The sequence below is a fragment of the Puma concolor genome, chromosome E4, assembly GCF_028749965.1.
Source record: "Puma concolor isolate L17-30 chromosome E4, mPumCon1.1.hap2, whole genome shotgun sequence".
NCBI classification, from domain to species: domain Eukaryota; kingdom Metazoa; phylum Chordata; class Mammalia; order Carnivora; family Felidae; genus Puma; species Puma concolor.
Genome location: NC_141683.1, coordinates 56,375,055 through 56,399,279, shown reverse-complemented (window position 1 = coordinate 56,399,279; position 24,225 = coordinate 56,375,055). Strand labels below are relative to the sequence as shown.

The 24,225-nt window shown below is 46.5% G+C and overlaps 1 protein-coding gene across 1 annotated transcript; it reads left to right on the top strand.

The window, feature by feature from the left end:
• The first annotated feature begins 3,060 nt into the window (after positions 1-3,060).
• Positions 3,061-17,601, top strand: METTL13 (methyltransferase 13, eEF1A N-terminus and K55). Its single transcript, XM_086694706.1, has 8 exons — positions 3,061-3,514; positions 4,825-5,584; positions 6,895-7,094; positions 9,064-9,259; positions 10,862-11,029; positions 12,290-12,505; positions 15,082-15,213; positions 16,526-17,601. Exons 1-8 carry the CDS (start codon positions 3,362-3,364, stop codon positions 16,798-16,800), a joined length of 2,100 nt encoding a protein of 699 aa, XP_086550832.1. The 5' UTR covers positions 3,061-3,361; the 3' UTR covers positions 16,801-17,601.
• The last annotated feature ends 6,624 nt before the right edge of the window (positions 17,602-24,225 follow it).

Here is a 24,225-nt window from a genome sequence, read left to right as displayed (position 1 = left end):
GGACTAAAATCAAGGTGTCTCCAGGGCTGAGTTCCTTCCAGAGGCTCTAAGGGAGAATTGCCTTGACTTTTCCAGCTCCCATAGGCTGGAAGGCCCTCTCTTTGGCTCACAACCCCTCCTCCATCTCAAAGCCAGCAATGCTGCACCAATCCTTCTCATGCCTCCAATCTATGGTCTCCCTCTTCCACTTTTAGGGCCCTTCTGATCGCACTGGGCATGCCTGGATAATCCTATTTTAATTTCAGATGACAAGTAACCTTAATTCCCCTTTCCATGTAGACTAACTTATTCACAAGTTCAGGAAATTGGGACATAGACGTCTTTGGGGGAATGTTATTCTGCCTACCACATGCTCAATCCCATCCTCTGGGCCCCATATTGTGAGGACTGCTTTTAAATATCTATGCCTCATTTTCCAAATTTGTTAGCAACAATCAATTAGCTTAAAATGGTACCAAAAACCTCATGTTAAATGAAAAGTAAGAATACAAGCTGCAAATTATATATTCAGAGGTCTAGATTTATACTTTTAGGAAAAAACCCACAATATTGAGTGACTTTTCTACACTGTTTGCATTAAAAAAATTTTTTTGTTTATTTAAAACAAATAAACACTCAACACCCCATGTGGGGCTTGAACTCATGACGCTGAAATCAAGAATTCATGCTCTTTCAACTTAGCCAGTGAGGCACCCCTACAATCAATTTGCATTTTAAAACATACTGGTAACCACTCTGGAGATCCTAATAAAACACAAACCATAATATCTACCTGGCTTAAATTAACTATGCTAATGATAACATAGCTATTAATTATACTTATAGTCAAACCTTGAGAGAAATAAGTTTCAAATGTAAGTATTTTAAAGGACAGACTCTACTGCTGTATCTGAAGTATTTCTGCATTAATCATTCATACACTCTCAGGAAACCTCTAGCAAGTGTTAGCTTAAAGTCTTTGGGTGGTCACTGCTTTCCTAGGCTCTAAGAAGGGAGCTGGCACAGGGGTGGACAGGTAAGTCACTTATCCTCTTGGTCTGCAACATACTGCGAACAATAATTGTATATTTAGGGCATTCAATAAATGGCTGGTGCCTGGGCTACGACAGAAATCACTGCTTACCAACTTTCCCAATAGCAAGCCATGAACAGGAAGGACAACAGAACCAGAGGGAAGAGATCATCAGAGGGTGAAGATGCTTGGTTCTGACCTCCGTCGTGCAGATACTACTGGAACAAGTTGGGGTGTGCGGTGGTACCCAAACTGACAGATGATAGGAACTTTCTGTCCCTTCTTCAGGAAAGCCTTCTCTGGTCAGGCAACAGAGGTCTGGAAGGTGTCTGCTGTTACAGAATCTTATACTTCTCCTTCACAGCATCCATCACACCCTCACGACAGTTTGTTTTTGTCATTGTTCGATGCGTGTCTTCCACGTGACTGCTTTGCTTACCACTGCATCCTTAGCTTTATCACAAAGATTGGTTCATATTAGGCGATTTAAATGTTTGATGAATTGTGTAAATTCTCAGGGGAGAGGGCAGAGTTGTGTTTTTTGTTTGTTGTTTATCTGTTTTTTCCTTTGGTGTTGTGTAGCACTTGAAGCAAATCAGCAGCCTCAACACTCAATTAAGTCCTTTCTGAAAGAGCCCATACCTCACTCATTAGGAACCCTGCATGATGGAGTAGCTGAAGCCACCTGAGAGGCTCCTTCCGTTTCTTTTCTTGCTAGGCTTAAAAGTGAACTCAACAAGTGCTACATGAAAATAGATTTTCTTTGATGTCACCTTGTAGAGGGCTTTTAGACTAACCTTTTAAAGTTGTGGAGAGGGAACTAAATTCATTTTGACTTTTCTCTTATTTATACTTAAAACAGTAGTTCTCAAAGTGTGGTCTTGGACCAACATCATTGAAATGCAAATCCTTAGACCTCAGTACACCTGATGAATCAGAAACCGTGGGGTTGGGACTCAGCAAACTGTGAATTAATGTCTTCCAGGTGATTCTGATGCATGCCAAAGTTTTAGAACTACTCTCTCAAACCAAAGTTTAAGTCCACTTTAAGGATCAAGAGTCTACTTGGCTACCTGTGACAGTAAAGTCCAGACTATTAGATGCTCATTCCATGGCCCTATGCCCTGCCTGGCCTGTATATTCCCCCCGCAATTGACAGTGTTTTGGAAAGCCCAGCAAGGCACATATTTGGCACCTGTGCCCTTATGGGAACATCCTTGGGGCATTACAATAAGATGAGCATCTGAAAGTAAAGTTTATTCATTAAACACACCAAGTAGGCGGCAGCACCTACTAATAGATGACATCAGAATGACAACCTAAGAAGGCTGTTTCTCAAAAGGAGGGTTACATTTTGCATACCGTGCTTTCGGGGGAGTACAGGGTGAGCCGGCACCTCTCAATACATACTTGTTACTCTTCTGAATTTTCAGGTCATTACATTAGTAGTGGGATCGTGCATTTTGGTGCAGAAAAAGTACCGCCAAGTGCCAATTTTCTCCAAATTAAACCTCAATGACACAAGTAAAGTCGTTAAACTAAGGGAGGGCGGAGCGGGAGATGCAGCAGATAACCTGGATGGGACTACTTTCTTTTGTCAAGGTCGGGCTCTACTCTTTCCTTCCCTCACTCCCTCTAAGCTCCTGGGGCCTCCTCTTTGGGTTTTTTTTTTTCCGGGGCCTCCTCGGTCAGGCGGCTCGGCCCTTCAACATCAGAAGTGGCCACCGCGCCGGCTCGGAGAGAAGGGGAACACACAGTGCGGAACGCGCGCGCTCTCAGAGTCGGCGGAGTAGCCGGGACCCAGGAAGGCTGCCCCCACGCGGCGCTCGGACGCAAACCCGCCGCCGAGGCCCCGACACCGCCTCCACCCGGCCTCACGCCCGCGGCCACGCCCCCTGCTGCCGCGCGTAGATAAACGCTGGGCGACTGCGGCGCTGCCGCAGGCGTGCGGCGTGCAACTCACAACCAATGAGGTGCCAGGAACCAAAAGCAGTGACCAATGAGACGCTGGGAGGGCCCGGGTGGCCGACCAATCGCGACGCTGCGCACCCGGATGTGCTTGCCAGTTCTGAAGCCCATCTGTGGGCAAGTGTGAGGGGCTCCGCACGTGGGGCTGGGGCTGGGGCTGGCAACCGGCAGGAGGGCTGAGCGTGGGTTTGGTTCAGCGTGTCGTGCGTGCGGGTGGCGTGTAAGCGTCGTCTCCTTGGGGTTTGAGCGGGGGAGAAATCAATGTGGTTATTTGTCGTGGAAAGAATTCCACCGAGGGTGCCGGGACCAGCGTGCGTGGAAGCCCATCCGATGGTACCTCACAGGGACTAGGAGAGACGAGCCTGGTCGGACAGTGAGAATATGAACCTCTTACCTAAGAGCTCCAAGGAGTTTGGCTCCGTGGACTATTGGGAGAAGTTCTTCCAGCAGCGAGGAAAGAAAGCTTTCGAGTGGTACGGAACCTACCTGGAACTGTGCGGCGTGCTGCACAAATACATCAAACCCAGGGAGAAGGTACGCGCGGCCTGGCGGTCCTGAGTGTGTGCTCGGGAACGTGGCAGATGATAACTTTACTCCTGGTGGATAGAGACAGGCGTGAGGGCCCTAATTGGGCCCATGTTTTGAGGCTTCTCCGCGTCATTCCGGCCCAAAGTAGGCAATTTAAAAATGTTCTTGTAAAGGCTTTCGGATAACAGACATGTGGCGCCCAGCTCACCGCTGAACTAATAGCCTCATTGGGACAGTGACTTCGTTAGTTGGGCAACCTAGGTATGGCCTCCTAGAGAGACCCTGTGCTTTTCTGTCACCGTCCATCCGTGTAGAGCAGACAGTACTTGTGGCTTTACTGACACAGGAATCTGTTAGCCAAATCGTTGTTGTGGGCACACTGAATTTCAGGCATTGTGCTCAGCCCATAAGCAACAAGAGCAGCAAGGCGTAAACCTTGGGCACGTTCCGGAAGTGACAAGTGGTAAATGCAGCAACGGGGTGGATAGAGATGGAATTGTACTGGAGGTAGGAAAAAAGGAAGGGAGCAAACTAACCTTCGTGGAGGATGTGCCAGACATGCTGGGTACTGCGTGTGTGTGTGTGTGTGTGTGTGTGTGTCTGTCTGTTCAGGAGTTGAATTCTCATAATAAACTCTGTCAGGTTCATTCATGTAGGATATGGAAACTGAGGCTCTGAGATCCAGTTTCTTGCCCAAGATCATACATGTAGTATGTGGTCACATGGGAGTTTAAACTCAGGCCCATCTAGTCCCAGCGTATGCACTTCTCACCAAACTTTTCCAGAGATGCTGACATTGGGATGGAGCTTTGAAGGATGAGTGGGTGATTGCTCCATAGAGAGGGAGGCAACGACCCGTCTTTTAAGCTTGGCTTTGGAAAATAGCGGAATACCTTAGGTGGACCTGAAGGCATGAGTGGAATAGGATTTTGCCACAACTAGGTTTTCAATAGTAAAACAGGAGATTTGAACTCTACTATATTTTGATTGTGTGACTTCCTATCAGTTCTTGAGTAATAAATGCTTTCTTCAGAGAAAAGAACAAGCAGGATTTGTTTGTTTTTGCAGTATGGAAAGTCTATTTATACATAACTTGCATTGTTGTGGCTGAATGTGGTTTTCACTTGTGAGTTTCTCTAACCATTAGTGTTTCAACATAGAGCCTAGAATAACCTCTGTAACGGTGCTCCGTCCTGTGCATAGCATCTGCACCTTCTGAAAACTTGCACCAGCCAAGGCGAGACTTGATCCCGGGAAGTACGTGCAGGTCATTCCGTTGCCTCGATCACTTTCGTCTTGTTGGCTTTTTCCCTCAGGTGCTGGTGATTGGGTGTGGTAACTCAGAGCTAAGCGAACAGCTGTATGATGTGGGCTATCAGGATATAGTGAACATTGACATCAGTGAGGTGGTCATCAAGCAGATGAAGGAACGCAATGCCAGCCGCCGGCCCCAGATGAGCTTCTTGAAGATGGACATGACCCAGATGGAGTTTGCCGACGCTTCATTCCAGGTGGTGTTGGACAAGGGCACCCTGGACGCTGTGCTGACAGATGAGGAGGAGAAGACCCTGCAACAAGTGGACAGGATGCTGGCTGAGGTTGGCCGTGTCCTGCAGGTGGGCGGTCGCTACCTCTGCATCTCCCTGGCTCAGGCTCACGTCCTGAAGAAAGCAGTGGGTCACTTCTCTCGGGAGGGGTGGATGGTGAGGGTGCACCAGGTGGCCAGCAGCCAGGACCAGGTGTTGGAAGCAGAGCCTCGGTTCTCCTTGCCTGTGTTTGCCTTCATCATGACCAAGTTCAGGCCGGGCCCTGGCTCTGCCCTTCAGATCTTTGAGCTCTGTGCTCAGGAGCAGGGCAAGCCTGTGCGGCTGGAGAGTGCCGAGCGGCTGGCCGAGGCGGTGCGGGAGCGGCAGCAGTATGCCTGGCTGTGCGGCCAGCTGTACCGCAAGGCCGGGCTGGGGAGTGTCTCTCTGGACTTGTGCGATGGGGACACAGGGGAGCCACGCTACACCCTCCACGTGGTGGACAGCCCCGCTGTGAAACCATCGCGGGACAATCATTTTGCCATTTTCATCAGTGAGTTGGGATTGCGCCCTCTCTTCCCTGGAGGGGCTGGCTCTGAGGGGCTGGGGCTTTGGTGGTGGGTATGGCTTGGCTGGTTTTATCTTGCCGGGGGTGGCACTTTAAGAAGTGAGACCAGCCAGGGCGTGAGGGAGGGGGCACAGCAGCTATCCGGCTACCTGCTTAGATTTGGGGCTTATTTCTTCACATCTCCCTTTGGAAAGGCCTGATGACGTGTGAGAATGGATTTGGTAGGGAGGACAGAGAGTGACACAGATAAGTATAGGTACGTCTCATATTGTAGAGATAGGAGTTACTTTGTCACATGGAGTCATGGGAGTGACCGAGTCCCAGCTCTGGAGCCTGTGAGCTGCGTGACCTGGGGACGTTTCTGTGCTTCTCTGTTGAATATAGGGAGAGTAGTAGCTAAAGAAGTGACTGTTTGGGTTTCAGTTCTGGCTCGGTCACTTCCTGGTGGTATGACTTTGGACATTCCTTTCTATGCCTCAGTTTCCTCATCTCTAAAGTAAGATCAACTGTGTTGTGTAGTTTTGAGAAGTGTAAACTCTCTCAGAATGGTGCCTTACACATGGTAAGTGCTTTATAAACATCAGTGTCATTATTGAAGGGTGTTAAGTGATATCAGATTGGCTCAGTAATGATCAGAAGAGAGAATGAGGAAATGCCTTCAGAAGTAGGAAATTGTGGACAAAATGCAAGATTTTGAAGTCATCATGCTGGTAATTTGCTGACAACTGAGCCATTTTCCCAAGTATTCCATAATTCTACCTGTCCACCAATGAAAACAAATAATAGTACAGCGGATACAGCCATGGAGGGTCGGGCTGGACTGCCTGGGTTTGAATCCCAGCTTCCCCATTTAGTAGCTGTGTGAACTTGTGCAAATAGCTTAACTTCTGTGTCTCAATTTCCTTGGAGTCGTAATATTACTAGGAGTAATAATACTACCTGTATCTTAGACTGTTGTGAGTAATGAATTAGTTTCTGTTTGTAAATTTCTTGAAATAATGTCTGGCAGGTAACAAGCGTTAGTATCATTGCTATTTTGTTTTTTTGTTTTTTTTTTTTTTGCACTAGGTACCTGCCTCTCTCCCCTTATATACATGTATTGTGGGACCTACCATGTGTCTGATGGCTTCTTTGCTCTGGGCATTGTGCACTAGGGAATTGATAGCCCTCACTGGGTCACAGTTGGAAGGGTTGCTTGTCCTGTGCAGGGCCTGACTCTCTGTCCTGTAGTTCCTATTGGCTGGGGCTTGAACAAGTCTTCCCGGGACTTCGTGTCACCAGGTGCCTCTTTCCAGTCCCCCAGGGTCGCGAGACCGAGTGGCTCTTTGGCATGGAGGAGGGTCGGAAGCAGCTGGCAGCCAGCGCAGGCTTCAGGAGGCTGATCACCGTGGCCCTTCACCGAGGTCAGCAGTACGAAGGCATGGACAGCATCCAGGCCGAGCTGTCAGCCAGAGTCCTGGAGCTGGCCCCTGCCGGGATGCCCACCCAGCAGCAGGTAAACAGAGCTTCGGCAGCAGCATACACGGATCTCTAGACAAGTCGTATTAGCAGCCAGGAAGGCGGAGGGTGTCTTGGAAGGAGCTAGGACCAGTGTCTGTGCCCCTGTCTATTCCTGGAGGGCATGTCAACAGCTGCGAGCTAAGTGGGCAGAGCTTATGTTCTCTTGCCCCGGGCAGTGAGAGGAAGGTGAGCGGTGGCTTTTCTTGAGACCATTGAGACCCAGGGTAGCATCTGTGTGTGTGGGGCCTCGAGACTCCTCATAGATGGCACGGAGGAAATGCTGTCCACCTTGCAGGCTCCAGCTCTTTCTACTGTGGATTGTACAGACTGTGTTTCTCTTTTCCCTCTTTGTGCAGGCCTTCCTTGACCATTTTCCTTCTTAGAATCCTCATTATCTGATTGGAGAATGGAAAAGAGCCATACAGCTTAGGTTAGTTTTCAGGATATTAACATTGCTAGTAAGGAAACTGAAGGTTTTTGCCAAAAGAATGATGTTGTATTGTCCATTGACACTGTCTTGTTCCATCCTGCTCAGGGTAGCGAAAAGGTGACTTTATTGCAGGTACTTTATAGTGAGGAATTTATCTTTGACAGGAAAGCCAAGGTGCCTGGAGGCTCTTTGCAGTAGTGACAGATCTGAAAAGATGAACCTAGACCCCTGGTTCTCGCCTGTGCTTCTGCTCATTAGGCTGACTTGTGTTTACAGATGAATGTGTGTTTGATTCTTCCTGGCAGACTTTGCTGAGACTTTGCTGTTGGTCCATCAGAGATGCAGATCCTGTAGGGAGGTTCATTTGTGACCTTCTCTCCAGGGCCTGCATCTCTGCAGAGTCAGCAGTCCCTGGGATTCTCTTGGAAATCTTTAAAAAGAAATAGTTGTAGGGGCACTTGGGTGGGTCAGTTGGTTAAGCATGACTCTGGATATTGACTCAGGTCATGATCTCATGGTTTGTGAGTTTGAGCCCGCATGGGTTCTGTGCTGATGGTGCGGAGCCTGCTTGGGATTCCCTCTCCCCCTCTCCCCCTCTCCCCCTCTCCCCCTCTCCCCCTCTCCCCCTCTCCCCCTCTCCCCCTCTCCCCCTCTCCCCCTCTCCCCCTCTCCCCGTCTCCCATCTCTCTCTGCCTCTCCCCAACTTGTGCTGTGTCTTTCTCTCAAAATAAATAAAAACTTTTAAAAAATTAAAAAGAAATAGATGTAAAGATTTGGAAAGGTTATGGAAAAGTCTAGGGGGAAAATATAGTTTTCTCTTAATTTTTTTCTCCTGTTTAGAAAAATGGGGGAAAAGATGTGAATAATTGAGGGAAGGGAGAAATTTATTCAAACTTGGAATGGTTGCTTTCCCTGTGGATTTGTTGTCTTTATCCCTGCTCTGATTCCTTCTTTCATAGTTAGCCCCCTGCTGTGCATTCCCTCTAGCATTTATGGAAAGCCCTTTTAAGGATTCCTATTGAAAAACTCATGTTTTTCTTTTTCTTTTTAAAATTTTTTAAAGTATATTTATTTATTTTTGAGAGAGAGCGAGAGAGAGAGTGAGCGAGCATGGGCAGGGGGTGGGCAGAGAGAGGGAGAGCATTCCAAGCAAACTCTGTGCTGTTAGCGTGGAGCTTGACATGGGGCTTGATCCCACGAACCGTGAGATCATGACTTAAGCCGAGATCAAGAATTGGATGCCTAACCGTCTGAGCCACCCAGGTGCCCTGAGAAACTCATTGTCTTCTTAGGGAGAACGAATTGGATTTCACTAATGGATTCAGGGATCTTTATGTGTTCAACTGGTTTTCAAAAAAGTGAATTAAGCCTTTTGTGATCTATCGAAAAGCTGTAGAAAAGTTCTTTAATAGAAAGGCAAATCTTTAGGTTCTTGCTGCCCAGAAGCTTGATAGGAGGATTCCATGACAGGATTAAAATTTCTCCTGTTTCTTGATTGAGCTGGTGTTTGACCACATCTCTGTTACATCTTCAGGTGCCCTTTCTGTCTGTGGGTGGGGACATTGGGGTCCGGACCGTTCAGCACCAAGCCTGCAGTCCCTTGAGTGGCAACTATGTCGTCGAGGACGTGCAGGGGGATGACAAGCGCTACTTCCGGCGGCTGATCTTCCTCAGCAACAGGAATGTGGTGCAGTCAGAAGCTAGGTTGCTGAAGGATGTGTCCCACAGAGGTGAGGTGTCATCACACATGACCCAAGCGGTCATGGCATGGACTCTCCACTTGGGGTGGTCAGAAAGTGTTGGGAGCTTGGCTGAGTTGTAGGACAGACCTGGGTACGTGTGATCAGAGGCACATGGCTCTTCGAGTTGTCCTGTTACCATCTGGACTCAGTCTAAGTGACAATAAACAGAACAGAGGTGTGTTTTGTTCTCGAGCAAAGACTCTGAAATGATAAGGAGCTGGGATGGTAGCTTACCAAATAAATGTGATTGTCACTTTAATGCCTTCAGCGTAGAGGTCATCTGTTTCGCACATTGCTCCTTATGCATCTGTATATTCATTCAGTAAGGCTCTGTGAGGAGAGCCACAAGCATGGAGGGTCCAGGTGAACCCTGCCCTCCTTCACAGCACCACCCCCTAGCATGTTTTAGAGAGGGCATTAGAGTTGGTGGGTACTTAGAGGTCATCTAGTCCAGTGCTATTCAGTAGAACTTTCTGAAATGGAGGGAGGGTTTAATATCCACTTAGCTGCCCAAATGGTAACCGTTAACCATATGTGGCTGCTGAGCATGTGGAATGTGGCTGGGGTAACTAAGGAACGAATCTTTAATTTATTTAATTGTAATTAAGTTACATTTACAATTCAATGGCCACAGGTGGCTAGTGGCTACAATATTGGACTGTGAAGATCCAGGCCAGGTCCTTTAGGATCCCTTGTAAGCAGTCTCCCAGATGCCACTCAGAAACTCCCACTGGTGGGGAAAATAAGAGTTTGTTTCACCTGCTATGTTCGCCAGTTGTGCATGTTTGTATTATAAAAGCAATACTGCTCAGTGTAATCCGTTCGAAAATCAATGTATACAGTGAAAAATGAGCATCTGTTTACTATATACCAGAGGGAAGGAGTGGGGCCTTTATAGGATTTCTTCCCTTAGGTGAGCACTTGTGATTTCCTCATCTAGCAGGGCAGTGTGTATTACTGTCTGTATGGTACAGTGGAGGGATGATAGGCGTTGGAGACAGGCAGTCCTGGGTTCACATTCTGTCTGCACCTCCTGATACTGGGACTAATTATTAACTCTTCAGATCCTCAGTTTTTCCATCTGCCTAATATGGGAATTATAAGGTCGTTATAAGAGTTAAATAATTAGAAGTTGTAGCATAGTCATAGAGGAGGTAATTAGTAATTTTAAGTCCTTCTCTAAAAGGATTTGTGAATAGACTTACCCTGTTAGTGGCCTTATATTTCTCAGGGCAAAGGGGCTAGGACTCCTCAGTTTAGTTTTCCCAGGTTTTTGGGTGTGTTTTTGCCACTTTTCCTTTTTTGAGTCTGTGGTATCCAATGGTATGTGTTAAATGTTTAACAATTGTATTTTGGGGGCAAAAAGCCCTGATGTATACTGTTTGCCAATTTCTGTGGCGTAATACAGGCCACCACAGGCAGATTTCAAACTACCAACATGTCAACCATGTCACAAAATTTGTGTATATTTAGCAGTTGGGTTCTTGAGTTGGATCAAGCTAGCTACAGCACAATGCTGCTGGTTAAGTCTTGCTTTCCCCGGACTGGGGTGCTAAGCATAGTACCTCATTATCTCTATCTCTCATTTAGCCCAGAAGAAGCGGAAAAAGGACAGGAAGAAGCAGCGGCCCGCTGACACTCCAGAGGACCTCCCTGCAGCCCCGGGGCAGTCCATTGACAAGAGTTACTTGTGCTGTGAACACCACAAAGCAATGATTGCTGGCCTTGCCCTGCTGAGAAGCCCGGAGCTGCTCCTAGGTAAGCGGGGTGCACTGTCTCCCACAGTCGGGGCAAGTAAGCTTATAGACCACTCTGACAGCAGCCATTGCAGACCAACAAATGCACATGTATTTATATCTTTCTTCTTCCTGACCATCTTCTAAGTTTATCAGTCACTTTTCCCTCAAACTCAAATTGAAATCTTGAAATGGCTACATGTGTTGATGTCTAAATTCTATTAGAATTCTATTAGAATTCTATTTTGTTCATTTATTTAAAATATTAAGGTATAACATATATTTGGGGAGATATATAAAGTACACATTATAAGTATTTCAGTTTGCTGAGTGCTTGCATATGTATCTACTCCTGTAACCAGTGGAGCATTTAAAAATCATGACTCCAGAAATGGCCTTTGTACTTTAGGAGAATTTCTGGGTTATCAGTAATGCATCATTTGAGCACCAGATGCAGTTCTTCCTTAAACTTTTACTTAAAAAGCCATGTTGTTGGTAGTAGAGTAATAGCTATATTACTAATAACAGGTTTGGATCTGACCACAGTAGCAAAAATGTTCATGTTCCTGTCTAGATTGTCACTGTCTTTACCAAGGGTCCTGACTATGTCTTGTTGAAACACCCTGTCTCGGTATTGTATGTCCCTAGAGTGTCAGTTCTTATGTTTAATCCTCAGACGTTAATCTGTGTTTAACGTCTCCTTTTAGTGATTCTTTCTTGTTTCTTGCCTACTTCTATCCCCCTGTGTTTTCTGTGGTTTCTCTGTACTTAGGACTAGGATGTGGGCCTTTGTTTTCCTGTGATTTCTGGAACTTGGATTTATTGCCCTCACTTGGTTGATGTGTCTGAGAGGGCAGTTGTGGCCTTTGAGTTGAAAGCTGGGCAGAGGGCATTGCATCTACACTGCCTTGTGATCATGAGCAAGATGTTGGCTGTTGTCCCTCTCAATTCCTAGGGGGAGTCTAATGCTCATGGTGGGGACTCTTGGTATGATGTCAGCTGAGTGCCTTGGGACTTTAAGGGTCCCCAAAGAACCATGTACTGGTTCCTCTTCTGGATCTAGTAAAGGAAGGATTGTGAGGCCAGGGTTGAGTTTTCAGATGTAGATGTCAGATTGGCTCCTGCGTTTTTGGGATGAGACAGAGAAGCTAGGCCTTTAAATCTTGTATCCTCTGGGCAGAGCCAGTGATCCGACTCCCCCTTCCCTCTTTACTCTCCCCGAGGCTGGTACAAAACTGTTCCTGAGAAGATAGTAAAATGATGCTTTCTTCCTTTATTGCAGAGACCCCACTGGCATTGTTGGTGGTAGGCCTGGGCGGGGGCAGCCTCCCCCTGTTTGTCCACGATCATTTCCCGAAGTCCTGCATTGATGCTGTGGAGATCGATCCCTCCATGTTGGAAGTGGCCACCCAATGGTTTGGCTTCTCCCAGAGCGACCGGATGAAGGTCCACATTGCAGATGGCCTGGACTATATTACCAGCCTGGCAGGAAGAGAAGGTACTGCAATTGGAGAATTCGGAGGGATGTTGAGGGAAGAGTAATCCAAGCTTGGCAGACCTGCAAGGGCTTCTAGAATTCCTCTGTAAGAGAGCAGCGTTAGGATCGTCCCAGTCTTTCACCTGTTCATTTCTTCGTTCATTGGTTGACCTATTGATTCAGTGAATATAGAGTGCTAGCCATATGCTCAATACTGTGCTAGGAGAACTCACTTCTGGGGCGCCTGGGTGGCTTAGTTGGTTAAGCGTCTGACTCTTGATTTCGGCTCAGGTCATGATGTCATGGTTGTGAGATCGAGCCCGACATTGAGCTCTACGCCAGGCATGGAGCTTACTTAAGATTCTCTATCTCCCTCTCTCCCTCCCTTTCTCTCTCTCTCTCTCTCTCTCTCTCTCTCTCTCTCTCTCCCAAATAAATAAATAAATAATAAAAACAACAACAATGAAAAACCCCACACCGTTTCTGCCCTTGTGGCGCTAACAGATCAGTGGGCTTCTCTCCTGATTCTCTTCTGACCCTGCGTCCTTGCCACTTCCTCACCTTCCCATGGAACCTAACGTCTGTAGTCAGGTGAGCAGAAGGGGGAAAGGATTTGGGGTGTGTGTCAGGAGGTGTTTTGTAAATCTTTCAGCTGGAGGTGAAGCCAGAGATAGCGTTCGTGTAGCCCAGTGACTAAACCTGCGGGGCGCTGGGCAGTGGCTGCAGACGGGTGTTAGGTGGTTGTAACCACCGGGTAGGGCTGCTCCGGGCAGCGCGTGAGTAGAGCCTGAAGATGCTGCTAAACATCCTGCAGTGCCCGGGACGGCCACCCACGACAAAGAATCGTCTGGCCCCAGATGGCAGTTGTGCTGAGGATGTGAAACCCTGATATAGATGCCACTCGGCGGGGATTCTGATGGAGTGAAGGCTCCATTTTGCTCTAATGATTCGTATCCCAGACGGAGGACAAAAGGCATGTTAATGTTCTGCAGTGGCTCCTCCGGTCCTTCTGCCACTTTACACGTAGGCTCCCGTGACTGGTGCTTTCCGGAGTGTGTGTCCCTCAGGGAGAAGTCAGTCAGGCTGGTCCAGGCTTAAGGGAACCTGGGGAGCTTAGGCCACCCACCCTTCCTGATCTGCCCATTCCATACCTGATACTCTGGCTCTCGCTGCATTAGAGTGGCTCCCAGGAGGGTGTGGCAAATCAGGATGCCGGGGGTGAGTCCTTTGGTGCTGGGTGGACAGATGGTGCATTCACGGTCATTGCAAACTGAACCGAACTATATCAGAGTTTCACAGTTTACCTGAGTCTGGGGCCAGTGTGGGGGCCCAGGCCCAACCTAGCCAATACATGGGAAACACTTAAAACCGTGCTAGGCTCCTGGCAGGCACTTTGTGCGTGATGTGTTGCCATTGTGACTGCCTGTCGGTCAGTGTTGAACAGCCTGGCGATCATGTCTAACAGCCACCTTCCAGATTGTTGGAGGGCTCAGTGCTACAAATGGGGGCAGTGGTGTCCTTGGACTTTGATGAGCCAACATGTTCTGCTAAGAAACCAAAATGAGATCTGTGCTGTGGATACTAACTGGCTTGTAGGAGTCCTAAGTCAAGATTTATTAATTAATGAATAATCATTATCATAGTCTCAAAGTTTGCTAAAAGTCAGTAGCATTGCAGACTTACCCCTTGTAAAAGACATTCCCATCATACAAAGGAGTGCATCTGGTTCATAATCAGGTCTTTCTCACCCATTTAGCAAATCTATCTTTCCTGAGTCAGCTGTTGTTCAATTAACTAGAAAAGATATACCAACTTTAATTTGAGAACGTTTTTGTCCTGCAGACATTTGCTGGGTCAGTCCCTAAAGGCTTAGGCAGCTGCTTTGCCTAGATCAATGGTTCTCAACTCTGCCTGTATTTAGAATTACCTGGCAGTTTAAGAAAAATACCAGAAGCTTCCCATCTCCCCTCCCCATCTGTTCCTTCCCTGTCCAGTGTTTTTGACTCAGTTTATTAGGAACGGAGCCCAGGTTTCTAAGTGTTTAGAACATTCCCAGTCTCTAATGTTCTGCTACGTCAAAATACTGGTACAAACGGACCCTTCATCAAGTAGTAATCAAGCTAGAGGACACCATTAATGTGTTTGGAAGTCTTTTGAAAGTGCCTCTTTTTTAATGTTTATTTTTGACAGAGAGAGAGAGAGAAAGAGAGACAGGGTGCGAGCAGGGGAGGGACAGAGAGAGAGGGAGACACAGAATCTGAAGCAGGCTCCAAGACGCAGGGCTTGAACCCACAAACCATGAGATCATGACCTGAGCCGAAGTCAGATGCTTAACTGAGCCATCCAGGCGCCCCTGGAAAGTGCTTTCAAATGTGGAAGAAGATGAGATGAATGCCCTGTCTCTCAGGTGGGGTGCTCACAGGAGAACCCTGACTGACAAGGACTCCCCTGACAGTGACATCAGTGCCCTTACAGGCGAACCACAGCCTCCACGTCATCCTAACTGAGCCGCTTGCGGCCCCCACAGGTCACAGGGGAGATGCGGTGTAAGCGTGTAAGTGGTGTGAGGCAGAGCCTTGTTTGCTTCTCTTTCCCAGTGCGGCCCCACTACAGCGTCATCATGTTTGACGTAGACAGTAAGGACCCAACACTGGGGATGAGTTGTCCGCCGCCGGCTTTTGTGGACCAGCCTTTCCTGCAGAAGGTCAAAAGCATCTTGACTCCTGAAGGTAGGAAGACAAAGGTTGGGGAGGGAGGAGGGGTGGGTCCTTTAAATTTGTTTTTCTTTTCAAATGAAAAATGCTCATGTCAGAAGTGTGTGGCTCAGTGAGTTGCCCCAAATTGAACACTCTTATTTATTCTCATCAAACACAGAACATTTCCAGCACCCCAGAAAGTCTACCTCTTACTTCCTTCCAGTAACTCATTCTCCTCTCAAGGATAGTGACTATCCTAACTTAAGTTAGCACAGCTTAGTTTTGCCCATTTTTGTTGTTTATATAAATGGAATCTTATGGAATGTGGTCTTTAAGTGTTTGTTTTCTTTCACTCAATATGATGTTTGTGAGCTTCATCTATGGTGTTGTGTTTATATTGTTCCTTTTTATTGCTGTGTAGTGTCGTCGTGTGACTGTACCACATTCGTGTCTCCATTCTCCTGGTGGTATTGGATTATGTGGGACTTTTATAAGTAGTACTGACCATAACGTTCCAGTAGATGCCTTTTGGTGAAATAGATTTGCAGGTCTGTTGGGCATATATGAAGGCTTGTGATTGCTAGAACATAGATCACGTGTATGCTCGAGTTTTCTAGGTGCTGCCACACAGTTTTACAAAGTGAATATAGCAATTCACATTTCCACCAGCTTGGTCACGTTAGCTACCATTTGATTTCTTTCCACATGCCCTGGACTAGGCAGAATGGTATTTCCTCTTCATAGCAGCCCATTTTCAAATGAGGAAACTGAAGTAAAGAGACTTTGCCAAGGTGACACAAAGTGACAGCTGGAGCTTCAGCCCAAGTCCTTGCGACTTGGACACTGGAGCTCTTCATCCATATGTTGACATCCTCCAAGATTTTTTTTTTTTTGGTGTCAGGTACTTGGGTGAACAGAGATATTCAGAACCTTAATTGTCACAAGTCAGGTAACATTGGCCCTCTGATTGGCCCTCTCATTATGTACTCCATAAGGTACATGCCAAGAACGTAACATCCCTGTGTGTGTTTGTTTTTTTCCCCTTGGGGATATTAATTCTTTCTCAAAGCAATTCTTTGGGAAACTGAGGTGTAGAGAATGATAAAATAATTTGTTAGCAGCATGGAAGAGGAAAAAATTAACTTGAAGTTTTCTCATAGTTCACATATTCCCCACGCTCTTCTCTCTTTTTATGTGGTGTGTTCTGTGCAAACGCAAAGCACTTGTGTTTTCTTAGCCCACCAGTGTCCCTGGGGCAGGAATTGGTATATTTCTAAGCGCGAAACCTTGTCTCCGACGTGTCCCCTGATCTGCAGGATGTGACTCTTTCCTTGCCACACCCTAGGTGTCTTTATCCTCAACCTTGTGTGCCGAGACTTGGGGCTGAAGGACTCAGTGCTGACCGGGCTCAAGGCCGTGTTCCCTCTCCTGTATGTCCGGCGAATTGAAGGTGAAGTAAACGAGATCCTGTTCTGTCAGCTGCACCCGGAGCAGAAACTTTCCACACCAGAGCTCTTGGAAATGGCCCAGGCCTTGGAGCAGACCCTGCGGAAGCCTGGGAGGGGGTGGGATGACACCTACATACTGTCAGAGATGCTCAAGACTGTGAAGATCGTGTGATTGCTGAGGCCAGGAAGTCTGCTCAGCTTCGTGCCGGACTGACCTTGGGCTCCTGGCCTGTGAGAGATTGAAGAAATATAATGCACCATATTTTTTAAGCCTCATATTTTTTCTTGGTTTCATACTCAGCTGCATGCGACCTCCAGCTTAGCGAGGTTGCCTGAAGATCTGGGAAAATAAAAAATGTCCTTCCCGTCTTGTCCTCTTTAGTTCCACTTGGTTGACCCCCTCTGCTTCCCTGTACTGTGTCCTGGAGCAGGATTCCCAGCTGATGCCTTAACGACTATACACCAAGCTCCTTAGGATGGAAGACAATCAACTTTGAGCGCTGGTTTGCTTTTGCTTTATCTTCCTATTGCTTCTGTAGGAATGATCTCCAGGGAGATAGCACAGCATTCTGTGCCAAAAGACTGTAAAAAGAGCAGGATTCCCGTAGATGTGAGACAGATTTGACAGAACATCCACTCTGCCTCCCTCCAGATAGAACTGCCGCTGACATCCCGAGTTTTAAGAATCTGGCTAACCCGCTTTACTAAGCAGCTTTCCCCAGCTATCCAAACCTTGTAGCCTAAGCTGTTTGTTCTGTTCTTGGCAGAAGGGGTGGATACGAGTGGCCCCCATAACTGTGCATGTCAGAGACAGAGACTAAAGTCTGTCTAAACCGACTAAAGTTGGTTTACTCACCTTCGCTGAGTGACAGCTGCATGTGGGACCCAGCGTAGAGAGCTGTGGTGGAAGGAAAGGTGGTTAAGAATGGGCAGAAAACATGGATTAGCAATAAAAATTAACACGTTCCAATAACTCCTTAAGTGATTTACGTAAGCTGTCTTATTTAATGAGATAAAGGAAAGTTAAGCCAAAACTACATCTAATCCCAGATCTCACTGGAGCCAGAAGCATCAAGCTTGTACAACTGTGAAACCAGCAGTTCCGAGATTGGCTTGAAGTTCATTTCTCCTAATGATGCCAGGGCTGACTTAATGAGCAGTGCCATGGAAAGTACACCTTGTCACCCTCCACCACCCCAGCTTGCTTCACAGGCCCTTTAAAATGGACTCTGAGCTCTTGAGGTGAAGCATATTTAAATTTTTTTTTTTTTTCAACGTTTATTTATTTTTGGGACAGAGAGAGACAGAGCATGAACGGGGGAGGGGCAGAGAGAGGGAGACACAGAATCGGAAACAGGCTCCAGGCTCTGAGCCATCAGCCCAGAGCCTGACGCGGGGCTCGAACTCACAGACCGCGAGATCGTGACCTGGCTGAAGTCGGACGCTTAACCGACTGCGCCACCCAGGCGCCCCGAGGTGAAGCATATTTAAAAGACAGGGTGTCATCCATACAAAATTGTGTCAGCCCATTGAAGAAGGATGTGAGGACAGAGTAGAATTTTTGGATTTTACCCATTATAAAAACTTGGTGTTCCTTAAGGGATGATCTACCCTGGAGCCATCCCGTGTCACGCCCCTGCACCTCAAAGGGCCCTAGTTTGGGGATCCTCCGTTGTTTTCTACTCTGTAAGTTCATGCAAGGTTAGGATAGGTGATAGGGGAACAGGGTCTGAGTCAAAGGATCTAGTCTGACTGCCCTTCAGTCCTCTCTTTCTAGCTGTGCTGACTTTTGAATAGCTCATTTGGGTGGCACAGCCAAACTAGGGAATTACCAGAGTGAAGATTAGATCTCAGCTATGTCTGAGGAGAGTCGTCCTGGGAGTTAGGCAGGCTTGTTGGAGAGAAGCCTCCTTGGAGGTGGGAAAAGGCCTGCAGGTGTGCCGATAGTTGTGTTAAAAATCGGGGAAGTCTGGCTGTGAAAGAAGAGTGAAGCGGCTGATGCGTGCCTCCAAAGGCTGAAGAAAGACCAGTGGGCAGAAATCACAGTTGTGCAGCTCTCAGCCTAATTGCCTACAAAAAGCCTTGTGCCAATGGAGACCACTTTGCTCACTGGATCACGTGGTGGCTCAGGCCGTTTACTCAAACACTAGTTGTGACTCCCCTCACTGTGCTCCCTAAGTTGTGAGGAAAGGGGTTTCTGTGTACAGGCACTGCCCTCGGCCTGTATCCCATCTTTCTCGATGGAGAGCTATCCCCTCTTTTGGGGGGGGTGGGGATGAGTTTCCATTTTCTTTTTTTTATCGAGATGTAATTGGCATACCACATTAATTAGTTTCAGGAGTACAACATGATTATTTGTATATATTGCAAAATGATAACCAAAATAAGTTTACTTAACATCTAAGAGCTATTCACTTTTACATGGATGACAGGCAGATGGGTCTTTATGAGAATTTTGCCTAACTAGGCACATGAATTCTGGAGTGGGGGAAGCCCGTGAACTCAGACACCTTCCAGACTAGGCAAGTAACATGAAGTGAAGTGAGACGTAAAACATAAAGGCTGGGAAGAAGCCCACGGCAAACCAGAGAGGAAGTGCCCCATCAAAAGGCAGCAGCTGTTCTGAGTGAGCACTGTCCTGGAGCGCTGTGCCAGCACTGCTAGATCTTTTAAGACCAGCAGAAATCCTGAATGTATCTGTGGTGTGAATATTAAAATGTTGGCCAATCAGGAAGTATCTTCAAGACCTATTCAACCCATGGGCAGGTAATTTGCATCTTCCACTCTAGGCGAGCGTCTACAGAGCACTTGAGGATCTGGCATACACCCAGCTCTGAGTGAGCATAAAGCAGGGAACAAGCTGGGTGCCTGGTGGCTCAGTCGGTTAAGCGTCCCACTTGGCGCAGGTCATGATCTCAGAGCTTGTGAGTTTGAGCCCCACGTTGGGCTCTGTGCCGACAGCCAGGAGTTTGCTTCAGATTCTGTCTCTGTCCCTCTCCCTCTGCCCCTCCTCTGCTTATGCTCTGTCTCTCTCTCTCAAATATAAAATAAAACATGAAAAAAAAACCATGAAAAAAGGAAGAAGATGTAGCTACCAGTCTCAAAAGTCTGTTAAATTCCCATTTTGGGTTATGACCTACATTTTCTGTAATGGCTACTCCTGAGTGTAGATCAACTGCCATCCTTGAAGTAGTGCATAATTTTATTTTTATTTTTTTTTTTTATTTTTTTTAATTTTTTTTTTTTTAACGTTTATTTATTTTTTTGGGACAGAGAGAGACAGAGCATGAACGGGGGAGGGGCAGAGAGAGAGGGAGACACAGAATCAGAAACAGGCTCCAGGCTCTGAGCCATCAGCCCAGAGCCCGACGCGGGGCTCGAACTCACGGACCGCGAGATCGTGACCTGGCTGAAGTCGGACGCTTAACCGACTGCGCCACCCAGGCGCCCCTATTTTTATTTTTTGAAAGAGAGGGGGAGATCATGTGTGTGTTCTTGCTTGTGGGGGAGGGGCAGAAGGAGAGGGAGAGAATCTCAGGCAGGTTCCACTCCCAGTGCAGAGCCCCATGTGGGGCTTCACGACTGTCGAAGATCATGACCTGAGCTGAAATTAAGGGTCAATCAACAGTTGGACATCTAACCAACTGAACTACGCAGGTACCCCTGGATAGTGTACAATTTAACTTCCCAGATCTATTGGAGGCTAAATGATAATAAATCACCTTACAACCCTCTCCCCTTCCTGCAGGACCAGTTCTGCAACAATGTAAAATTGGTGACGCTGGCTATTGCCCCTTCTCCACCCTCCCCAACACAACAATTCTTCAGTGTGCCTCCAGTCTTCCATCATGGCTCAGCTTGCTAACTGGGCCACTTCTTGAGCCAGTCTTGTGGGTAAACCAGTAGTTCTCGGCTTCACATCGGAGTCATCTGATCTGGTAATAATGGTCCCTGCATATGTCCATGTTCTAATCTTCATAACCTATGAATATATTACATTACATGGCAAAGGGGAATTAACGTAGCAGATGCATTTGATTTTGATACTGTAAATCAACTAATAGGAAAGTATTCTTGATTATCTGGGTGGGCCCAACGCAATCACAGGGGTCTTGGAATGTAGGAGAGGGAGGCAGAGAAGTCAATGTCAGACTGATGCAATATGAGAAAGACTTAACTGATGGTTGTTGGCTTTGAAGATGGAAAGTCAGCCTCTAGAAGCTGGAAAAGGTGAGAGAACTGAGTGTCCCGTAGAGCCTCCAGGAGGGATTCAAATCTGCCAACACCTTGATTTTAGCTCACTGAGAACTCTTTTGGACTAATGCATTATAGATGTATAAGATAATAAATTTATTTTGTTTTAAGCCAGTAAGTTTGTGGTAAATCATTACAGCAGTAATAGAAAACTAATATACCTGGGAAGCTTTTTTGTGTGTCAACTCTTAGTAACTTTCAAATATGCAGTACAGTATTATTAACTATAGTCACCATGTTGTATATTACATCCCCATGACTTATTTTATAACTGGAATTCTGTACCTTTTGACCCCCTTCACTCATTGCACCTACTTTCTCAGCCCTTGCCTCTGGCAACCCCCAATCTCTTCTCTGTATCTGTAAGCTTGGTTTTAGTGTTTTGTTTTCTTGTTTGTTTTTAAGATTCCAGGTGTAAGTGAGAGCATATGGTATTTGTCTTTCTCTGACTTATTTCACTTAGCATAATGCTGTCAGGGTCCAGCCATGTTGTCTGAAATGGCAAGATTTCATTCCTTTTTATGGCAGAATAATATTCCAGTGTGTGTGTGTGTGTGTGTGTGTGTGTGTCTTCATTTTATTCATTCATCCAATGATAGACATTTAGGTTGTTTCTATACCTTTGGTATTATAAAGCCATGATAAATGGGGGGGGGGTGCATATATCTTTTTGAGTTAGTATTTTAATTTTCTTCAGATAAATACCAAGAAGTGGAATTGCTGGATTGCAAGGTGCTTCTATTTTTAATTTTTTGAGGAACCGCCACACAGTTTTCCATAGTGGCTGCACCAATTTACATTCCCACCAACAGTGTACCATCTGGAAAACTTTAAAAAATACATAGGTCTAGACCCCACCCCCAGAGATTCTGATTTAAATGGTCTGGGGTACAGCCTATGCATCAGACTTAGCAAAAGTTTTCCAGTGATAGCATGCAGCCAAAGTTGAGGAGCCCTGAGGTGATGGTTATGTGAGTGGCTATGTTAGTCGGCTATGCTATTCCCGTTTCTGGCTTAGCTCTGACATGCAACCAGTAACAGTCACTTGATGGGAAATGCTCTTCTCCCACCTTGTCTAAAGAAAAACACATTGTGTTTGCTTTTACTCATAACACTCTCCTACCAGATGTGTTGGGGTTCTCCCCCCCCCACACACACACCAAGCAATGCTCCAAATCGCCAACACCAATGAGGTGTCACACAGTTCAATTCGGATTGGACACTATCTGCCTGGGGTTAGTGCAGACCTAGAGACTGCCCCGCTCCTTGTGTGCCAGTCTCAAGATTATAAGTCTAAGTTGTCAACTGTGCTTCTGACTAACTGGCCATAAGTCAGAGGTTCCCATGCCCCCTGCAGGTTTGATAATTTGCTAAAGCAGCTCCCAAAACTCAGGAAAACAGTTAACTTGGATTACCCATTTATTTTAAAAGGATATAATTCAGGAACGAGCAGACGGAAGAGACACACAAGGCAAGGTGTGAGGGAGGGGTATGGGGCCGCCATGCCCTTTCTGCGTGTGCCCCCAACCCTTGCACCTCCAGGTGTTCACCCACCCAAAAGCTCTCAGAACCTGCACTCGGGATTTCTGTGGAGACTTCATCATACAGGTAATAGGTATGATGGATGGTTAACTCAATTTCTAGCCCCTCTCCCTTCCCCAGAGATGAGAGGTGGGCTGAAAGTGCCAAGTTTCTAATCATGGCTTTGTCTTTCTGGTGAACAGTTCCCATCCAGGAGCCCACCTCATCAGAACAAAAGATGCTTCTGTCACCCAGGAAATTTCAGGAGATTTAGGAGCCATGTGTCAGGAACCGGAGTCCGAAACCAATTTGTATTTCGTATTATTTCACACACCTGGACACTTGTGCACACCTCAGCTCTTTGCCCTTTGAGTGGATGACAGTAGGGTGAGGAGGTCAGCTTGCTGCATAGGGTGGTTTTCTCCACAGAGCACAGCAGCCCAGTCCCCACTATAACTGGGCCCTGAGTGAACATCCTGAGGACCGCTAAGAAAACCCAAAGGCTTCAGTAAACCATAGGTAACCCAGCTTTTCTCTTTTCTCTTGTGGCTTGTCTTGCCATTTGGTTTCTACAAATTTATCGATAAGTAATGGTTGAGAAGTAGAATTTTTGAGTTTTTATATTCAGTAGGATTTTTTTCTTCTTTTTTTCTTCCTTCCTTCCTTTTTCTTTCTTTTCTTTTCTCCTTTCTTTTCCCCTCCCCTCCCCTCCCCCCTCCCCTCCCCCCCTCCCCTTCCCGAGGCTGTTTTGTGCCAGACACCTTGCTTAGGAAAGAGATACAGCTCCTGATGTTACAGAGTACACTGACTAGCTTGGGAGGTAAGTTGCAACACATGATGAGTGTTGGAACCACATGTTTTGGACCCACTGTTTTGTTTTCCCACTGAGCTGGTTCCTATGCTTTCCAGTAGATGGCACTAAAGATCACACAGAAGTTTGGGGTGTCTCTGAATTGGCCCCCGGAGAGCAGAACTCTTTCGAGAATCCTCATATCTCCTGTTTTTTTTCTCTTGTGCCTGAAGCCACATTCCTACCTTGCCTATTTTCCTCTCTCTTCACTCAATACCTTATCCACTCGGCTTTTCCTCTATTACCCTTTCTGTCTAACCATCCATACGGACAGATGATTCCTTCCAATCAAGGAGGGCACTGCATGGAGGCAGGGGTCATTTTGCCTCCCATCCCTGATTTTAGAAGCATTGGTGGAAATGGAGCAACGAGATGCTGCTAATAGAATGTAAAAGAGCTTAAATCTAGGAAGCATATAAGAAATAAAAATACCTGAGCTTGCATATCAACTTTTCTGCCAAGAGGTAAGCCATTTTAGTAGTAAAATAGTACATGTAGGAAAGGTTGGAAAAAATATAATTTGATTGAAATAATTGATTTGGATTTTTTTAAGTGCCAACCTGCCTGTAGTGGTTTGACTAGTAGCCTCAAAAAAGTAATGCCCAAATTTTAACCCCTGGGTCCTGTAAATGTGACTTTATTTGGAAAAAGAGTCTTTGCAAGTGTAACTAAGGATCTTAAAATGAAATCATCCTGGGTTAGGGCAATTTTCTTTTATTTCTTTTATTTGAGAGCTCACGTGGGAGGGGCAGAGAGAGAATCTTAAGCAGACTCCAGTCTCACAACCCTGAATCATGACCTGAGCTGAAATCAAGAGTCCAACACTTAACCAACTGAGCCACCCAAAAGCCCTAATTTAAAATTAGGGCAATTTTAAATCCAAACAAGACCTTAGTAGGGAAAACAGAGAGGTAGGACACATAGGAGAAAAGACTATTGAAGACAGAGACAGATGGGAGAGATGCATCCGTG

Excerpts from the sequence above, each read along its gene's own strand:
- METTL13 (XM_086694706.1), top strand. The coding sequence starts at position 3,362 with ATGAACCTCTTACCTAAGAGCTCCAAGGAGTTTGGCTCCGTGGACTAT. Across the intron at positions 7,095-9,063 it reads GGATGCCCACCCAGCAGCAG|GTGCCCTTTCTGTCTGTGGG; the intron begins GTAAACAGAGCT and ends TTACATCTTCAG. Across the intron at positions 9,260-10,861 it reads GAAGGATGTGTCCCACAGAG|CCCAGAAGAAGCGGAAAAAG; the intron begins GTGAGGTGTCAT and ends TCTCTCATTTAG.